The sequence below is a fragment of the Montipora foliosa genome, chromosome 9 (assembly GCF_036669935.1).
Source record: "Montipora foliosa isolate CH-2021 chromosome 9, ASM3666993v2, whole genome shotgun sequence".
Lineage (NCBI taxonomy): Eukaryota > Metazoa > Cnidaria > Anthozoa > Scleractinia > Acroporidae > Montipora > Montipora foliosa.
In genome coordinates, this window is record NC_090877.1 from 10,036,876 (window position 1) to 10,053,929 (window position 17,054).

At 37.6% G+C, this 17,054-nt stretch overlaps 2 protein-coding genes across 2 annotated transcripts; one reads left to right on the plus strand and one right to left on the minus strand.

Annotated features, from left to right (window-relative positions):
- Nucleotides 1–3,504: 3,504 nt before the first annotated feature.
- On the minus strand, nt 3,505–10,830 carry LOC137970048 (N-alpha-acetyltransferase 60-like). The gene is made up of 5 exons (XM_068816505.1): nt 10,690–10,830; nt 7,303–7,432; nt 6,450–6,546; nt 5,890–6,124; nt 3,505–4,945 (listed from the first exon to the last, which is right to left on the minus strand). Exons 1-5 carry the CDS (start codon nt 10,791–10,793, stop codon nt 4,801–4,803), a joined length of 711 nt encoding a protein of 236 aa, XP_068672606.1. The 5' UTR covers nt 10,794–10,830; the 3' UTR covers nt 3,505–4,800.
- A 99-nt stretch (nt 10,831–10,929) lies between these two features.
- Nucleotides 10,930–14,814, plus strand: LOC137970047 (probable polyglutamine synthesis accessory protein MT0602). Its single transcript, XM_068816504.1, has 3 exons — nt 10,930–11,067; nt 11,302–11,401; nt 13,318–14,814. Exons 2-3 carry the CDS (start codon nt 11,321–11,323, stop codon nt 14,434–14,436), a joined length of 1,200 nt encoding a protein of 399 aa, XP_068672605.1. The 5' UTR covers nt 10,930–11,067; nt 11,302–11,320; the 3' UTR covers nt 14,437–14,814.
- Nucleotides 14,815–17,054: the final 2,240 nt, after the last annotated feature.

The following is a 17,054-nucleotide window of genomic DNA, read 5'->3' on the forward strand; positions in this document are numbered from 1 at the left end:
TTTAACGAGGCTAAAGAATTTAGACAAAGCTAAAAACAAGCCATTGCAGCAGTTTTGCATGGAATAAACAGTGGGGCATTCCAGGGAGGTTTGTAGGGGCATAACAATGTGCTTTGGCTCAAGTTGCATTTTCCTTTGTTTGCTTCTCAAGTGTTAAGGGTATTATAATGACCAGATCATCAAAAAATTGTTTGATTTGTACTGTATGACAATGTCTACAAAACACTGCCAGAAGTAAAGTTCCTTACCATAAAGAAAATGGGCACTGTACCCCAATTTGTGAATATGAGGATGCCTTTGAGAGCCTGAAAAGACAACATAAAAGTTCACAAACTCTCTTCAAAGTCAGCCACTACCTAATATGAAGAGATGACCACAACCTCAACCGAAAGTAACCAGCTTCAGACAAATGCCTCGAATAGACATCACAGCTTCAAAGTTACACAAAACATGATGCTTCAAAGATATCAGGCTCGTCATCTTGTGTCATCACTAGCTGGAACACTGAAAACAAATGCTGCGAACTTAACCCTTGAACCCGAGAGTATTGAGAACCATAATTTCTTGATGCAAGCACAATGACGCACATTTACCTCAACCACAAACGCCAGCATATGGTCAGCAAACATAATGTTGAGAATTTGCATGAATAAAAGAAGGCTTTAACAAAATTAACGCAATACTAACAAAATAAAAACATATAAAAAAAAAAAGAAAAACCGGTTACCCGGCCACTGTCGTGTTCTTGAAATAGCCTGTTCCAGGCGCCCAAATAGTAGGGAAAGGGAAAAAAAATGCGTGCGAAAACAGGCAATCTTGAAACGGCATACCGTTTGAAGAACGAGGCATGCTAGTAACCCACGCCTTTGTCTCAAGCAAATTCTCAACCGTCGAGATGATTAAAATGAAAAATGCCTGACATATTAAAACCTCTGTCTCAGTCCTTGCCTTGTTTTCTAGGTTTCCAAAAAAAATTCGGCGCATTCAAGCCTTTATCTTAAAATTCTTTTTCCACATTTCAACGCTTGGCAGTAGCTGTGGCAAAAACCGACCCTTCTTCAGCGTTTGATGCCGCGGAATGCTCACACACCTGATGTTTGAACTATTGCACAAAGGCCAAAACTTGGGCTTTGAAACACTAAATTTAAGAATCGGGAAGCCGGAATGACAAATTGTGCAAGTTTAGGAGATGTGAAACGCGACATGAATAAAGCTTGCTAGTAACCACGTGGAGAGGTGGCGAGATTTAAAACAAATGTGTTCTCTATAAACGACCTAGTTCAAGGCATAGGAGCCTCAAGGCCTTAGAACGCGTAACAATGACTACAAATCGAGTGCCTAAACAAGACTTCAGTCAAAATTAGAAACTTACTTCCACAGAGTTTCATGAACCACGAACTCACACCTTCCTTTACTTAACTCGTGCGAATGGCCGTATGCAGTGACGCTGAGCAATGCTGTAACGCTGTCGAAAATTTATACTGTTACAAAGCACGTGATCAAACAACAATGCAATGATTGGTTTAACGTTTCTACGCACCTCGCAACATCAATACCCCCAGCCCCTACCTTAGAGCATTTTGAACGTGTTTTTCTTTAGAAACACTTCGAGCGGACCTTCGAGCGTTTATTTTAGTCGTGCTAAATAGTTTTTGGAATATTTTTTTGGCAATTTTCTACTACAACAATCGTTGGTTTTTTTCTTTCAAAGCGGTGGCTTTTTTTTGCAAGCAACAAGCAATCAATGATACCCTACCATTTGAAGAAAAACAGCATTTTCAGGGGGCTGGGGTCAGAAAGAGATTAGGAAAAAAACACGTTCGGAAAGCACGACGCAATGTTTTTCGTTTTCTTTCCTCGAAAAGAATATTCAAAAGACCAGCTGGCCCCAGTTGTTCAAACGATGGATAGTGCTATCGACCGGATAAATCACTATCCAGTGGATAAACACTAGCAAAACCAATTGAGTTGTCCAGTGGGTAGTGATTTATCCGGTGGATAGCATTATGATTATCCACCTTTTGAACAACTGGGGCCAGGCTTCCCCCTCTGGCACCCAGGGTAAGCGCCAAAAGTCATGGACGGTGAAGGACACCATACTGTATGGGTAAAAACAATGACCTGTGATGAGTGACCTGAACTTTAGCCTCCCCGCGTCAGCTCGCAAGTATTTCTTACGGTGGCTTATTCATCTTTATCAACTAGTTTGATAGAACCTAATGCTCAAGGTTCACTCTCCACCGGTTACTGAAACTGGCCCCTTCTTCCATAGTCTCCTTTGCTGCCCCTGAGGCCAAAGTCACGCAACGCTCCTCATCCCCATGCGTGGGAACGAGGTGCGTTGCGTGACTTTGGCCCGAGCGGCTGCAAAGGAGACTACTACTTCCACAGTCAAAACTGCATTTAGCAAGGTTCCCAAGGGGAAAGGGGTACTCTAGTAATGGCCTTATCAGAAGTGCAGCACAAACCAGACATAATTTCCTTTCTAGGGTGAGGCATACTGCATAATAACCAGAGCCCAGTTGCTCAAAGACTGGTGAAGTTTAACCCTGGGTTATTGTGAACTTTGATTCAAGTTTATTTAATTTACCAATCAATAAAGATTTCCCCGAAAGATTTTTGCTCTTCAAATTTTACCTTGAGCATAAAATAACTTTTTGAAACCATTTTCAGAGGGCCAAATTAAAACCTCAATTTATTTTTAATTGTGGGTCAGCTTTCCAAATCTTTCACGGTGATAATTCAACCTTTATCAACTCGTTTGATAAAACCAAATTTCGGGTTTCACTCTCCCACCGACTCAGCACCATTTTCTTTAGAAACTAGAAATTTGTTTAGAGGAATTTTAGAAATATTCTACAACACCTTCAGATTAACACACTTCGAAGCAGATATATACTCCCCCAGAAGAATGCAAGGGATCATCACGCATTAATTGTTCCTTGAAATTGTTGCATTTTCTTTGAAAACTGACCAGTCTGGCCGGCCAGTTCTGACAATGAAGGCTAAAAGTCCTGACAGTACTTTCGTTTTCCTTCAGCATCAAATTACAGTTATGACTTTTTTGACAGGTAAAATTCAAATAATATTAACTTTACATTAAATCGTGGTGGATTTGTGTTAGTTAGCTTTTGAACAACCAGGCCCAGGAGTTTATGAGAGATAGAGTTCTGGAATCAAAATGAGTCTGGAATAGGTCTCACATAGGTGAGAATTTTCCATGTTTAGTAGAATGGAACTAGGAATAGCAGAATGTCACATGGTGCACCCCATGTCCTTTTGCAACTTTGCATTGATGTGAAAAATTCGAATACCCTAAATTTGCTCTGGCAAGAGTGTACATAAATGATAAAGGCAAATGCTTTTTGCGGTCAAAACACCAATGAATGTAAATATGGGTAACATCACACAGATTCAAAGGGAGTACCACCCTAAAGCTCCTTTCTCCCCTACCATGCTTAAATCAGACAATGAAATTTCACTGCCCAATTCTGAGACCCAAATAATTATTAGTCTAAAGATTGCATGTTTAATGTTTATTACCTATTCTTCAGGGACTCTCATGGGTGATAAATGAAAATACATGCACAAAACAGCGCGGGACTTGGAAACTCAAGGAATCTACAAAATAATTAATAATTACTGATACTTTACAAAACAGTAACAAAATTTTTTTCAGTGTACTGAGAAACTTACAAAAAGTACATTTACTTTTACAGGCAAAGGTAAAGGATGAATGTAAAAACAAGATGTTATAAAATAATATTCTTTTAGGGATGACAAACTGGATTTCTTAAAAACAATCCTGGTTTAAGGAAATTAAAGGTTTGTGGTCAAGACATTGTGACACAGAAAAGAAATCATGAAAACAGAGGGCAGAGTCCAAAAATCATCACTGCAATAAAATATTTCAAGGAATGTTGAAGGAAAAATGCAAACCCTATGCAATTTTTAAAATAAATAAACATCTTAAAGCCCTCTTCAATTTCCAAAGCTCGTTTGACAAATATTTTAAAAATATATTTTATGCACAAATTTTAAGCAGTCATCTTTCTTGTGAATAATTATAAGCAAATCATGATAATCTCTCCCAAAAAGTACCTTTGCAGACAAACATGAGAGTCTGAATGTGCATGATAATATTGTGCAACAAACTCAACTTTTCTCTCATCACAAACCAATGCATCGGCGATCCCGTTACTACAGTTTTCCTAAAAGTTTGCATAAGGATTGAGCTTGCATGCATGTTTCTTGTTTGAAATTCATTAACATTTTACGAGGGTGGCAACCAACAGAAAAACAGTTTTCCCATAACTTGTTATAATCCTGAAAATTCTGATGCAGTTCTGTGCATCAACATTACTATAAAACAAAGACCATTCTTTAAATTTTGATGATGATCAACATCATCTACCAGTGCCTGGGCCCTGAAGTGCCATGCAGGCAAGACTTGCTTGAAGCTCTTGGGATTGCCTATTTCCCAGCCTATTTCACATTACTTGGTATACAAAGGGTAAACAATGAACAGGGAGCAGACTAAATTCAGCAGATGCAGAGTCTTGGAAAATGCGAGAAAGAGAATTCAAAGTCATGAATGTCAGTTTACTTTTCATACCGATTAGCAGCGAAAGTGTATGTTAAGATGGAAAAACCTTAGGAGCCAATTTTCCTTAAATGTTATAAAACAAATCTTTAGCTGAAATGATGAACCACCACAGGTCACCTTATGATACAAACAATAATTTTCTCAATCTCAATTTAACATTTGCTGCATCAAAGAGGGATTTATAAAATCCATAATCAAAGAGTTCGAACACAAGAGTCTCTAATGGCCTGGATAGGAGTGACCCACAAAAGCCAATGATAACAGCAACTCATCAGATACAGTGGAAACTTGCAAGGCTGGACTTGGGACAGTTTGCTTCCAATAAACCTCAAGGCATCATTAATAATGTTAAGGACAATAATGTTTGTCTCCTGTATAACTGAATAGCTTGAGACATTAAAGGACTTATGTAAAGGAACAAATTAATCAACTATCAAATATTATTATTATACATCAGACTCACTATGAAAAATCTGATTGGTTGAGAGCATTCAATCAATTCACAATAGCTTGTGAACTTGACATGATAAATGTAATATCTGCTGCAGATATAACTTTTATCATGTCAAGTTCAACATCTGCCTGGTTACTAAGCCCCTTGGAGTGTTCTCCTCAGAAACAAAATGGCCTATCACACCAGGGTTTAAGGGTTAAATATTTGGTTGTTACTATAAGTAATGGATATGGCTTACTCTCATGGTTAAGTAACCGCAGGGATGAGATGGCTCGATCCGAACCCCTTCAATAAGCTTTTGTCTGTAAGCAACTAATTTATTTACTTATTTATTGAACGTTAATCTATAAATTATAGTTTAGTTTTCTATGTTCTATTACCCCATCTGTAATTCAGCACATATACTGTCATGATGGTAATCAACATTCATTCATTCATTGATATTGCAGAAAATCAATGGGTCCACCACTGTCAAAAAGAAGAATTTACCCATGTTAATTCAAGTCAAGAATTCACACAAGAAGATAACTATTCTTTACTGCGTAACCCCACCCGGTTTCATACTATCTCATGTTATCACCGTCATATCTTTTGTCAAAATTTTAGGTTCAGTTCATACTAATTTAACTGCTCTGGACAAAACTTCCTGAGTAGCAGTTTGTTTGTGTTATGGTCATTTTACAAAATTAATATGAACCTAATTTATTCATTTTGCTTTCCTGTCTCTTATGTTGCTACATGTACATCTTGCATGTTGCACTTCCCCAGCACCAGCTATACAAACTAAAGATGTTGCATGCACCATGCAATCAAAATATACAAAGGATATGCAAGTGTCCAAGGCGGCTCCCCTCCATTGATATACAGCACATACGAGAAGCCATCTCTGTGTGCGCCATTGATGGCATAATACAGAGGAAGGTAGCGGAACTGGGTGAAATGTCTCTTTTCATAAAACTGCATTGCAGCCAAGTTTGTAGTTAAAACATGAAGATACACAGCTTTACAGTTTTGTCTCTCAGGTGTCGTCAGGTGGCACAGTAAACTATCCAAAAGCAGAGACCCTGAGATAAAAAATGACCCTGAGGTTACATGTTGAAAAATACACATGTATCTAGAAACAGATAAAATATTTTACCTGGACGTCTGAAACACACTCATCATTTTGCCAGGAAAGTGAACCTCATCATAATCACCTGCTACATACAGGGTCTATCAATAGCAATCAGCCCTGAGCACAGTTTTGCAGTTTAGTTCATTGATTTGTTAATGCCTCAGTCGCAGAGATTAATACACGTACCTTTCCAATTAAGTAGTTTTCGTTGATTTGAAAATGCAGGGCTGGCCATGTCATGTCTAAAAACATATTGTTTCATGCACAATACTCACCTATACCATGTCTCCTGTACTCTTTAACAACACCAATGCTCAAAATGTATGCCACCGTGGTGTCCTCACCAAATGCAAAGGAAAGAATGCCACCATCCTACATACAAACGATAATATACTGTTTAAGATTAAATGCAGGAAATCACATCTTTGCCTCCACTAAAAACAAAGTCTAGTTTATCAACAAAGACCGCTGGTCAAATGAGAAAGTTTTCATGGTGACTCTGAGTGACCTGACTCGAGATGCTGAGCACTTTTAGAAAATGGTTCGAAACTTAACAAAACTTCACAAAGTGTCCCTTTAACTCTAAAGCCTATTAATTACCTACTTTTAGCAGTGGCACAGCATTAAGAGTACTACCCTTCCAGCAATGTGGCATGGAATCGATTACCAGACTAGCTGCCACATGCAGGTTGAGATTATTGTTGGTTCTCTACTCTCGTTCAAGAGGTGTTTCCAATTGAGTACTCTGGTTTTCTTCTCTCACCAATACCCACCATTTCATTTGACTCAATTTACTGTCTCCCAACTAAAAGAGAACATGGGCAAAAAAATATATGCATACATGCATACATACTTAATTGATCGCCGTACATGTAGAAATTTTTTGAAATGTGTAAAAAACAAAATAGAAGACTTGATTTTCAGGTGGAATTCTCACTTGTGATGGAAAAAGGAAAATGCACATCATTTCCCTGAAGCTCATCTGTGTTGTTTTGTTCACATAGAATTTGAAACTAGCCTATTATGCAACAGCACTAATTTAAGACTTAAAACATTGAGAATGTCTTCCTGCACATTTCTCTGCTTTTAGTGAGGAATTTGCTTTCTCTTGTTTTCTATAGTATTTACCTCTTTATTACAAAGAGACTTCGTCTTGACTTCTGCCACAAGAAGACCAATAATATTCTTGTTTAATGTAGCTGCCAGGGAAAAGAAGCGAGAGCTTGATGTTATCTCGTCGTACCAAATATCAGGGTATCTGAGCAAGAAGAACAAACACAGAATTAAAACATAGATTTCCAGAGGTGAATAATATTTCTATTATTATTATTATTACTATTATTATTATTATTATTATCATTATCATTATCATTATCATTATCATTATCATTATCATTATCATTATCATTATCATTATCATTATCATTATCATTATCATTATCATTATCATTATCATTATTATTACTATTATTATTGTTGTTGTTCCTCACAAGGTACACAAACTTTGCTTCATTTTGATAATCATAACATTCTCGTGCAGTTTGGTTGACATAAACAGTTTTCAAATTGTAAAGGTGAATCATTTGGTCTAAGAATTATATATGCACTTTTTAGGTGACGACATTAAGCTCAGGCTTCGAAAGTAGCGGTACTAAAAATAGCAATGGCGTGAATTAGGTAGAAATTTTTCAATGTGAATATTAATACACTAAATGTTTTTCTAATAGTTGAAACCTTGTCAGATACAGGGATGCATAATCACAATAACTCAGACAAGTACAGTCACCTGCCAGTTGTTGAACATGGCCATTACTGCAAATTTACTTACATTAAGTTACCCTGAGTAGGAGCAAGGGAGCAAGATTTTGTGTGAAATTGTTTTTGATGATAGGACAATCACCGCCGGCCGGTCGCCCATCCAAGTACTAACCCCGTCCAACAGGGCTTAACTTCCGTGGGAATCGGTCTTTTCCCTTCGTTCAATTTGTAACATCTACATAAGTGTTACAAAAGAAGTTATATTATTCTCCAAAACTGTGCCAGTATAACAGAACATTTTTCATTTACAGTACCTGGAAATGATTTTTGCCAGCTTTCGAAATGTTCTTAAATAGGGGATTGGCTGTTGCTCTCGTGAGTCTTGAATGCCCTTCATTGCATTTGGCTAAACTAAACTTTACAAAACCAAAGACTGAAAATGACCCTTTCCTGCCGTGAAATTACATATCCTCACAGGGACCACACTTAAGTCCTGATCAGCTTCTTAATTTACTTCATGTGAGAAAATTCCTTGTGTCATTGCCACTCCACTGTTCAAATTCCAGGTTTTCCTTGTTGCCACTTTAATGCAAGCAGGAGCCTTTCTGATGTAAGCTAGTTTGCTAGCGTAAACAGACTGTGATTATCGACAAAAAGGTTTTAATGCTTACATCTACCCATCCCGCGTAAACACCTCTCGGCATCTTGTTATCTGTCAAAAATGCATGGCTACCCCCAGTTTTCTTTTTGGATACCAAGAGTACTTACTAAGATCTACTTTCTCCTGATAGTTTAAAACAGTGCAAAATATCCCTGTATCAGTAAGCATCACCAATAGGAAACCAGAGTATCTCAAGATGCGTAGAACGTATAACAATAGTAGGCACAGTCCTTAACTAAACACTAAGTGACCCAAGTTTTAAGCCTTGATTTCAAAGACACCTGCTTATCATATCTAATTTAAAAATGCAAATGCATGTACATACATACCACTGAATTAATATGCAGCACAGAAGTTTCGGGCTTTCAGACTTTTTAACTTGTGTTTTGCATATAATTTTATAATATTTATTAAGGGCATTACTAAACCAAGAAACAGCAAAACATCAAAACGAAATACTAAAACACCATACAGCACCCTACCATACATTGAATACTAACCAACCAAGGATGGATTTTGAGACTAAATATCGCTTTAGGCCTAATTAGGCCAACATGTTGCTCCTAATTCATTAAGATGAACATTAGGATTCAGATTAAGATTGAGATTAGGAGCAATAATGAATTATGCCTAAAACGATTCTTAATCTCAAATTCAACCTTTGTTGGTTAGTATTCAACATATGGTGGAGTCATACATGTACATGGTGTTTGGACGTTTCGTGTTTCATTTCGCTGTTTCACGGTTAATTAGTAATAACCATTTATTAAGCTCCATTTACACACTGAAAATTTAAGCCATTGCCTCCTGGCAGCGACACTTGACAGATTTTACACAAAAATTTGGTTTTATTGATAATTAAAAATATTGAAGATCCATTACCAGGATTCATGATAAGAAATAAGTGTAATCGTTCTCTGGTAAAAAGTTTAAAAAGACTATGAGCTTTCGACAGACTGAACTGCCATCTACAATGGATAAAAACATGTAGAGAATAAAAGCGAAAGAAGTTTTAATATAACGAAAAATTCGCATAAATTAAAGGAAAAAATTGTAACCCTAAACCCTAAACCCTAAACCCTAACCCACCATACAGGGATTCTAAAAGCTGACGTTTCAAGCGTTAGCCCTTTGTCAGAGAAAATGAATGAACTCTGTCTAATGTCAGACAATTTGACTCGTCAAATGGGGCTGCCTGAGGAATGAATGTAATAACTAAATGATGTCACTTTTCACTTGATTCAACCCGCTGAGGTCCAATCAACTAGTTTTGAACATGAATAATGGCAAACCATGAAATCTAACACTTGCACACAAAGTAAACAGCCTTTAGATAAAAGTCAAAGCTTAAAATTTTGCCAGTCAGGTGTTAAAAGCCCACATTCATCCTGCAGGCATTGCAGTGCCGTGGAACAATTTTCATACATGAAAATCCCGTCAAAGCTGAAATTCATCCAATCTACCGCTATGATAAGCAATGCAAATTTCCATAACAAAAACGAACAGTCGAAAAGCCTGTCAGTTGAAGGTGGGTATTTAAGCATACATGCACATACTTTCAAAATATGAAGAAAAAAAGGAAGTGATTTTTTTATAATCATAGTAGCACTTTAAAACACATATGTATCCCAAATCAAGTGCCAATAATTTTGGACAAATTGAATTGTTTTATGAGGAGTAATTCAGTGTCCTTCTGGGTTCTATTAAGGATTTTGAATGAAATTACGTTTCTGACATTTGTCGCCTGCGATTAGCGGCATGCTGGGCTTGTGTCAAGGTACAGTAATTTTGTATCAAAACCGCATCGAACCAAAATTAAAATATATATTATTGAAAAAGCAGCCCGTTGATATTTCTACTGAATTTCTTTTCTTGTAGAGAAAACGCATACACGACGAATCATAAGTGTACATTGTATCAATGCATTAAAGGCATGCACAAATTATCAAGCCTGTTCTTGTCCATCCAGTTCTATAAATCCATGATATATATTTACGAACCTTTTATTTTAAGCTTAGTTACAGTTATATGTATATGGCTACCTTTCCTGCTTCGTTCAACTGTAACTCTTAATCTGTATAAATTTGTATACTCACTCGATCGGAAACCATTCGCGACACAACCGCTTGACCTCCTCCAAATCGGTTGGGCATAAGAACCGCACCTGAACATCGTTTAGCAAACCCAGATTGATTGTCATTCAATTTTTTTTTCTCCAGAAAAATGGGTTTTAGGTAAGAAGAACAAAGTATCGGACAGCAAACTCATCAAGTTTGAAATGAGGAAAGTGATTTGTTGACACTGCCATTACGGTATTACGTCCGCCATATTAGAAACAAGAAACAAGTCCATCATCTGGTAGGCCTGGAAACCAGTGTGTGACTCTCACGAGTTGTCGACTTTCTTCGACATAGTTCCGGAATTTAATTTTAAAAGTCGGTTAACTTCGGAAAAAGGCTGCCCGGGAATCTGAGGTAAGAACAATTCCCTTAGAAAATTATCAACTCTTAGACCCTAGCTAAAAAAAATAAGAGGAGATGGGCACTTTTTATTGCTTTGATTAAAGTCCATGCCTAAGAATAGTAACAATGACAAAAACAACTTCATTTACGCGTATTGCCTTCAAAATAATCAAGGGAATGGATTTGAGGTAAGTCTTCGTTTACAACATATTAGATTTATTTCACCTGACTCATTGCTGTCTTTAGGTGCCTTGAGTCATGTTGGATGGGCTCCTCAAAATCAAAGTATCTTGTTACTGATTCAGTTGTTCATAGAAATGCTCAACAAGTTTTCTCATCGCATGTGGTAAGTCGCGAACCTTAAACACTGCTGACGTCATTGTTTCATTAATCAACATACGAGTTTGCTTTACAGAAGGCATAACGCCATTTATGAATTGACTTTAAAAGATAAAATGACTTGTTAGACTTAATTCAATCTCCAAGTTTAAGCCCTTTAATTTAGCTTTGATAATGAGCCAGTTACTACGAAAATCACCGAACTGTGGAATGGGCTCAAATTTTTATATCGTCGCCACACCCACTTTTTGTTGCTGCCCCGCCCATTTTCGTCGAAGAATTCAGTTGGTACTTAAAGTAACAAACTGAGCCTTACCGGGATGGCAGACCGTGGTTTTGTCAACCGCAAAATTTCTTTATTCCCCTGGGTCCCGACATAACTGCATTGTCTCAGTCAGGTCCAATCACAGTCACACATCCTTCGTGTTGACAAACTTCAAAAACACATTCGCGGAGCAAAAGCGTTGAAAGATGCGAGAATGAAAGCAGTAGTAAACAAGCTTTTGCGCATTCATGCGCATTCATAGCACTTGTACGTAGTAGGCTGTTCGCAATCGTAACTGTCTTTATCAAGCCGTCAAGGAATTAATATTAATTATGCAAATAAAATTTGTTCCCACAGTTTGTCAACCGCAAATTTTTTTATTCCCCTGGGGCCTGCATTGACTCAGGCTTTCAAGGAATTAACATAAAAATAAATTTTGTTCTCGTAGGATACTGTGCTTCGAATATTTTGTGGCTGGACTTACTAAAGCCAGTGAAATTTAATTATTAGCATCTGAGAGAAACAGTCGAGTCGGGAAACCCCACGGGGAAATAAAAAATTTATTTGCATAATTAATATTAATTCCTTGACGGCTTGATAAAGACAGTTACGATTGCGAACAGCCTACTACGTACAAGTGCTATTAACTAATAAAAGCGGCATGAATGCGCAAAAGTTTGTTTGCTACGGCTTTCATTCTCGCATCTTTCAACACTTTCGCTCCGCGAATGTGTTTTTGAAGTTTGTCAACACGAAGGAGGTGTGACTGTGATTGGACCTGACTGAGACAATGCAGTCATGTCGGGACCCAGGGGAATAAAGAAATTTTGCGGTTGACAAAACCACGGTCTGCCACCCCGGTAAGGCTCAGTTTGTTACTTTAAGTACCAACTGCATTCTTCGACGAAAATGGGCGGGGCAGCAACAAAAAGTGGGTGTGGCGACGATATAAAAATTTGAGCCCGTTCCACAGTTCGGTGATTTTCGTAGTATTAGCCATCAAAATACTGATGAATTCTTTGGTGGCAATTAGGCACTGGTGAAACCATACATTCTTTGTGAAATTTAAATGTCGAATTTTTAAAGCATCATTGTATACAGGGTTCAAATTTTCAGAGATTATGAGCTCATTATGCAGCACTTGAACTTTCAATATTCAGTACTTTATTCTCGGCTGATTGTTTAGAAAACAATAGCCTCCTGGGGAGGGTACTTGGGTCAATTTTCGCTGGGCATGACCCCTTTTTAATCTTTTATATGGTTAATTAAAGACCCCATCTTAGTCACTTGGGTAAATTAATGTAATTTTAGCTATCCCAACTTAGTCACTTTCTGTTTGTGCATAAACCTTAAAATAATTTATATATAATTATTGTACCTAATTTCAAAGCGGAATGTGAAGCAACTAGTAAACACTACTTGTTTCTGTAACAACTATATGTAAGAATCTAACGGAAGCATAAATTGACACAACATTGAACAATCATATTGAACATCTTTCATACAGATGAAATAACTTGCATGTCATTGAAAAATAGTACACCTCCTTCATTATGTCCCAAAGTGTCAGGATATGGACCTGCAGACATGGTACTCACTGAACTGAATGATAATTTCAGTTGAACAATTTGATTTCATATTTCACTGTTTAATTTCAGAAAATGACTACCAGAATAACTGTGTTCATGGTTGGAGATGTGATGTTGGGTCGTGGCATTGACATGATCCTTGAGCATGCTAACCACCCAATATTATATGAGATGAATGGACTTGATGCAAGGGATTATGTGAGTTTAGCAGAGAGAGAGAATGGCCCAATACCTGATAGAAGTGAACGACAAGTGGATTATGTCTGGGGAGCGGCAATCCAGATACTCAAAGAAAAAAACCCAGATCTGAGAATAATTAACTTAGAAACTTCAGTGACAACAAGTGATTTGCCATGGCCCAACAAAGGAATACATTATCGCATGCATCCAAAAAATGTCAATGTCATTCAATCAGCTGACATTGATTGTTGCATTCTAGCGAACAATCATGTTGCTGACTGGGGATTTCCTGGTCTCATAGAAACTATGGATACACTGCAGAATGCTGGCATAAAATTTGCAGGGGTAGGACGAAATGCCTTTGAGGCAAGATCACCAGCTGTCTTTCATCTTCATGACAACATTAGGGTCTTGGTGTTTTCTGCTGGCCATTTTTCGAGTGGGGTTTGTGATACGTGGCTAGCAAATGCAGATAGCGAAGGAGTTAATATCTTGGAGTTTCTTCAGCCAAAAGAGGCAGCCATACAGCTAAAAGAGCAAATTGAAAAACACAAGCAAGATGGAGACATTATTATCTTATCTGTCCATTGGGGTGGAAATTGGGGCTGGAAGATTGACTCTTCATTTGTAAAATTTGCTCACAAAGCCATTGATGAAGCAGGAGTTCATGTCATCCATGGGCATTCTTCTCATCATGTAAAAGGAATAGAGGTTTACAATGGCCGACTGATCATTTATGGTTGTGGTGACTTTTTAAATGATTACGAAGGCATCACAGGTCATGAGGGCTACCGTGGTGATCTAAGTCTAATGTACTTTGTCGATGTAAATCCAGTGACAGGGCTTTTGGCTGGGCTGAGAATGGTGCCAACACAAATCATGCACTTGCGAGTGAACAAAGCCAAAGAGGAAGGAATAAACTGGCTGATGAAGACCATGTCAAGGGAATGCAGAAAGTTTGGATGCGATGTCAAAAGAGTAGATGATGAACTTCACTTGGTGTTTTAACCTTCGAGATGATGTCTCAATCAACAGTGAATACTAGATGCTTGCATGTAGTATTGGTTGATGATTTGTTGACATGCTTGCATTCATGAATAAATTTCAACAACTCCTTTTGTTGAAGGCAGCCGTGTCCATTAGAGAGAACTCCTGGTTTGCCTGCTATTGCAAACATTAAAATCTTCATTAAAAGTCATCAATTGGCAAACATTGCTAAAATATGAAATGTTTGTTTACTTTCAGTAATTGATGGAGCATTAAGATCTTAGATTGCAACAAGTTAATCAGTGTTCACTACCTTTTTTTGTCTTGATTGTGTGCAGTTGGAAAAAATTCTTCCCACAATGCAAATTGACATGCACAAAAATAAAACTCTTAATTTTAGCGATGTGCATACTACAATGAGGAAATTACTTATGTTGACTTCTTATAAAGTGAATCCTATCAGTTGTGGCAAAGATTGAAGTTTCAAATCCTGTTCTAACCCTTAAGAGATCTGAGATTCTTTTACATCAGCCCTCACCCACCCCCAAAAAATTGGCACCTTGCATAAAGAAAATCCCCCACTCTCTTGGTCAAAGAACAAATTTTCTAAATCCTTGGGCAAGTTTTCTTCGTGGTCTATCTGTATTTTTATTAAATTCTCAACCTCGGATAATGCAATTCTCGTGCTCTGATTGGTTCACTCAATCTCGGTTATCAGCTCATATACCTTAGTTTGACCTTATATGGTAAATAATTGCGCTTAGCGTTGCTAAACTAAAAACGTTTACGCCAGAAAGCGAAATTTCTTTCGGTATGAAGCATAAGAAAAACGTTTTTGTGGAAAGTTTGGATCACTTTCGAAGCTTAGAGATACGCGAAAAGGTAAGAAATGTTTTTGTGATGAGCCTGCGTCTGTCTGACCACGCTTTTTTCGCTCATATTCGTACTTTAAACAATTATTCCATTCGCGCTTGTTGGACATGAGAGTGGTTATAGCCAACTCGGCGCTACGCACCTCGTTGGCTATTTACCATCTCATATCCAACGCGCGCTCATGGAATAATAATTGTTAAATATTCTTTGGTGTCATCTTGATTAATTAATAAATATCGCATTTTTGCCAGTAACACACCAGTACATCTCAGAAAAAAAGACAACTGAATGTTTTGTTTGTTTTTGTTAGGTTTTAGCAAAGAACAGGGGCCATGGAGTATGTTTGAAAATGGGGGGGGGGGGGGGGGTTTGGTGTGGATCACGCAAGTGTGAGGGGAGGGAGAAGAGAGAGGTTTAGCAAAAATCAACACCAAAGGCAAAAACGTGGGGATAGGCCCCACCAGGCCCTCCCTCTCAGCAGCCCCTGAACAAAAGACCCAGTTTTGCTTTTTTTTGTTTGCCTAGACCATTTGTTCCACACCCAGGACAGTTGGCATTATGATGTATTGTCTTTAATGGTCTTTCATTTTAAATCCGTTAGGGCTTGTGAAGAACCAACTGATTTATTGAAGCAGGTCTAAAAATAAAATACAGGCCACATTCCACAGGCCTGGTCAAGACTAGAAGTCCCTGCTCCACTGATGAACAGCTGAGCCAAAAGTTATCCCGAGACCTGAAACAACACTTTCGTAGAGTGGGGCTAGGAGACACTTTTGGTGTTGTTTATTTATCAGTAGCACAGTGACATGTACACTGACCTGTGCAATGTGACCTGTAGTTTAGAGTCCCACCAGATTGCTTCCTATCATTTCCCCATCCCAGTAGCTTTTCACTTAGTGGACTGAGAATTTTTCTTATGAGAAGACTACAAGGGATGTGGCCATCTCCTGCTTGCTTTTTGACAATTTATTTGCGTAATTGCTACTTAGCTTTTGAAAATGGATACCTAAGGGGAAAAATAATAATTGCAGGCTACATAGAGAAATATAGTATATACCAGTACTACAATAAAGCCGGAAAATAAACCAACCAGAAGGAAGTCTCTTATGAGAGAAACTGAAAAAGAGAATAGAAAAGTCATCGTATAACTTCTTAAGGTGGCTTCGTTACTACAGTTTTCCAAAGATAAAGATCAAGATTTTGAAATCTGTGAAATTAAAGCAACAGGATCTCTCTTCTGAAGTGTTAGTCACTGCAATTGATATATAATGTAATTTCCCTAAAAATAAATGCAAATCAGGGGAAAACTAAATATAGTGACCAAGCTCCTGAAATGGTCACTGGAAACAGACATTTCAAAGGCATTTTTCTCATAGGCTAACCATATGAGCAGGGTCAAAATTTCAGGAAATTAGTAAACAATATGAAGACGAAACCGTCAACATTTTTATAAAAGTACTATCAGATAGGTTTTCAGTTATTATCAAAATAGACAAGTGGCCATTTACAAAGAAACTGTCTGACAGACTTAACTATTTATTCGTATGCATGATTATTTTTTCTCGTTAGGGAAATCCTAAAATTTTAAGGTTGGGTTGTATGGCTAGTTTTTTGAGGAAAAAACCTTTGAAATATCTATTTTTTTTAGGTAAAATCGCATTTTACATCAATTGCAGTGGCAGTGACTAACAATTCAGAAGAGACATCCTGTTGCTTTGATTTCACAGATTTCAAATCTTGATCTATTTCTTCGGAAAACTGTAGTA